This window comes from Polistes canadensis, unplaced genomic scaffold (genome assembly GCF_001313835.1).
Source record: "Polistes canadensis isolate GaletaPanama2010 unplaced genomic scaffold, ASM131383v1 scaffold_399, whole genome shotgun sequence".
In the NCBI taxonomy this organism is placed as follows: domain Eukaryota; kingdom Metazoa; phylum Arthropoda; class Insecta; order Hymenoptera; family Vespidae; genus Polistes; species Polistes canadensis.
The window spans coordinates 86,894-89,098 of record NW_014569946.1 but is presented as its reverse complement, the minus strand read 5'-3'; the positions used below and the strand labels follow the sequence as shown (position 1 = coordinate 89,098).

Genomic DNA, 2,205 nt, shown 5'->3' with positions numbered 1-2,205 from the left:
AAAAAATAAAAAAATTATATATATATTTTATATTTTTTTATAAATAAATAATATATATATATATATATTTTAATTATTTATATATTTTTTGTTACGCTCTGTCATGCATAAATGACACACACCTGTAATGGGGGAAAAGTAGGGTGGGTAATGTTGGTGGTAGGGGGCCGGGGAATTTTTTTAATTTTAAAATCACTCTATTACTCTATTCGCAACTATATAAATTATAGCAATTATTACAACTGGCATTTTACTGATGAATTATTATTACCGGACAAAAATATAAACAGGTAAATGATTTGAGAAACGAATGAACGAATGATATATATTTATATATATATATATATACTACCTGATACGCATCGTATTCGGAATAATCAGCATCACTTTTTTCTTCCTCGTCGTCATGAATAGGGGTTGTTAATTGATTCCCAACGTTGGATGTTTCCTCGTGCAACGTAGTCATACGTAGACCCAGTTTACTACCGACCATATTTGGGGATGCTAAAATGAATATTTTAACTATGTTATTACTATAATTCTACGTTTAACTAATTAAAATGCTGCTTTTTGGAAACTCAAGCGAATGTTAAAATTAGATACAGGTCAGTACCGATCTGTGACGACTGCTATTCTAATATAAACGATTACTATAATTTTATTAATTACTTTTCTTTTTTTTTTTAGGGTTTGTAATAATAATAAATTTATGACCATTGAAATATCGTCAAATGATTTTTGATCGATCAAATTTCAATTTTTATTCTTGACTATGGGTACACTAGATCGGTTCTGATAAACACGTAATAATAATAATAATAATAATAATAATAATAATAATAATAATAAAAATATACATAAATAATGAACATAAGATTGATCATGCTGTACCTAAAGAAAAACGAAAATAAAATAACAACGATAAAAAATAAATGAAACAGAAATAAGGGAAAGTGGATTGATATATATATTCCGTGTTTCTTTTTTTAATTAGATTGACCACACAATAAATACATAAATCAATAATTGAATATATATGTATTTATATTTTTTAATTTTGAAATTATTAATTGCGGCATGTTTCAGTAATAAAATATAATTCGTCTTGATAATAATTTTCAATTATAGAGCAAACAAAAATACTAAAAACTTTTAAAAACGTGGAATACATATATGTATTAGATTTGTATGAAAAATTGAAAATGAAAAATAAACACGAATAATATACAGTACTAATAAGCACTGAAAACACCAAACATATTATTCGATAACTATACACGACAATTGCAGTACAATAAGATAACAATTTTATTTAAAAACGATGAGATCAACAAAAATCAATAACATAAATCATCATCGTTACAAAATTTCATTTAATTGTAAACTTAATTGAACTGCAATATATTTCTTTTCTCTTTTTTTTTTTTTGTAACGTATAAAACAAAGGAGTAAGTAAGGAAACAAAATTGAAGTACAAATCAACTACAAGAACGATCAAGAATATGTGTGCTCTTTCAAATTTATCTCGTTAAAAAACGTATACGTAATTATTATTTATTTTTTGTTATTCTTGGGTTTGTTTGTTTTTTTTTTTAATTATTGTATTATTGCAAGTTTCGCAGAAAGGAATAAAACGTCGAATATTTGTTGGCAAAAATTAATTGTAAAAAAAGAAAAAAAAAAAAGAAAATTTGAAAGAGCAATCAACAGCGAGTGTCACCTACACTTGGTAGAGGTGGATTGTTGCAGACGTGTCAGTGAGTTGAGATTCAGGTTCAGATTCAGGAAAGTTGGTCTCGCTGAAAGGAGATAGTTTTAACTGATTACACCTAGTTTCTTATTTTGTCTTTGTTGCTTTTAATAATTTTCATCTCCGATTCTAAAGTTCTATTAGAAAAAAAAACAAAACAAAAAAAAAAACGAAACTTCCTTTTTTGATTTGTTCAATTATAAAATGGCGAGCCCTTCGCAAAATAAAAGATTTTTGTATTTTACAGGCCGTTTGCAGGCTTGCATTGTGAATTATTGAACAATTTTCAGATCATGCCTTTTCTTTAATTTTTTTTCTTTTTTCTATGGGTTAATTATTATTATACAACTGAAGAATGAAATGTGGATAAATACAGTTCAGATGAATATATTGTTTTTTTTTCTTTCTAATATTCGATAAGGTGTTTCATATATATATATGTATAAAATCGATTT

At 25.7% G+C, this 2,205-nt stretch overlaps 1 protein-coding gene across 10 annotated transcripts in view; it reads right to left on the bottom strand.

The window, feature by feature from the left end:
• Positions 1-2,205, bottom strand: part of LOC106792264 (kinesin-like protein KIF13B) — a gene marked incomplete at its 5' end in the record, with an annotated part of 91,907 nt that overhangs the window by 3,126 nt on the left and 86,576 nt on the right. For 7 of the 10 annotated variants that reach the window (XM_014758539.1, XM_014758540.1, XM_014758543.1 and 4 more), the window contains 2 exon segments: positions 353-504; positions 1,725-1,799. In XM_014758539.1, coding sequence (XP_014614025.1) covers positions 353-504; positions 1,725-1,799 — 227 coding nt within the window. 10 annotated transcript variants of the gene reach the window in all.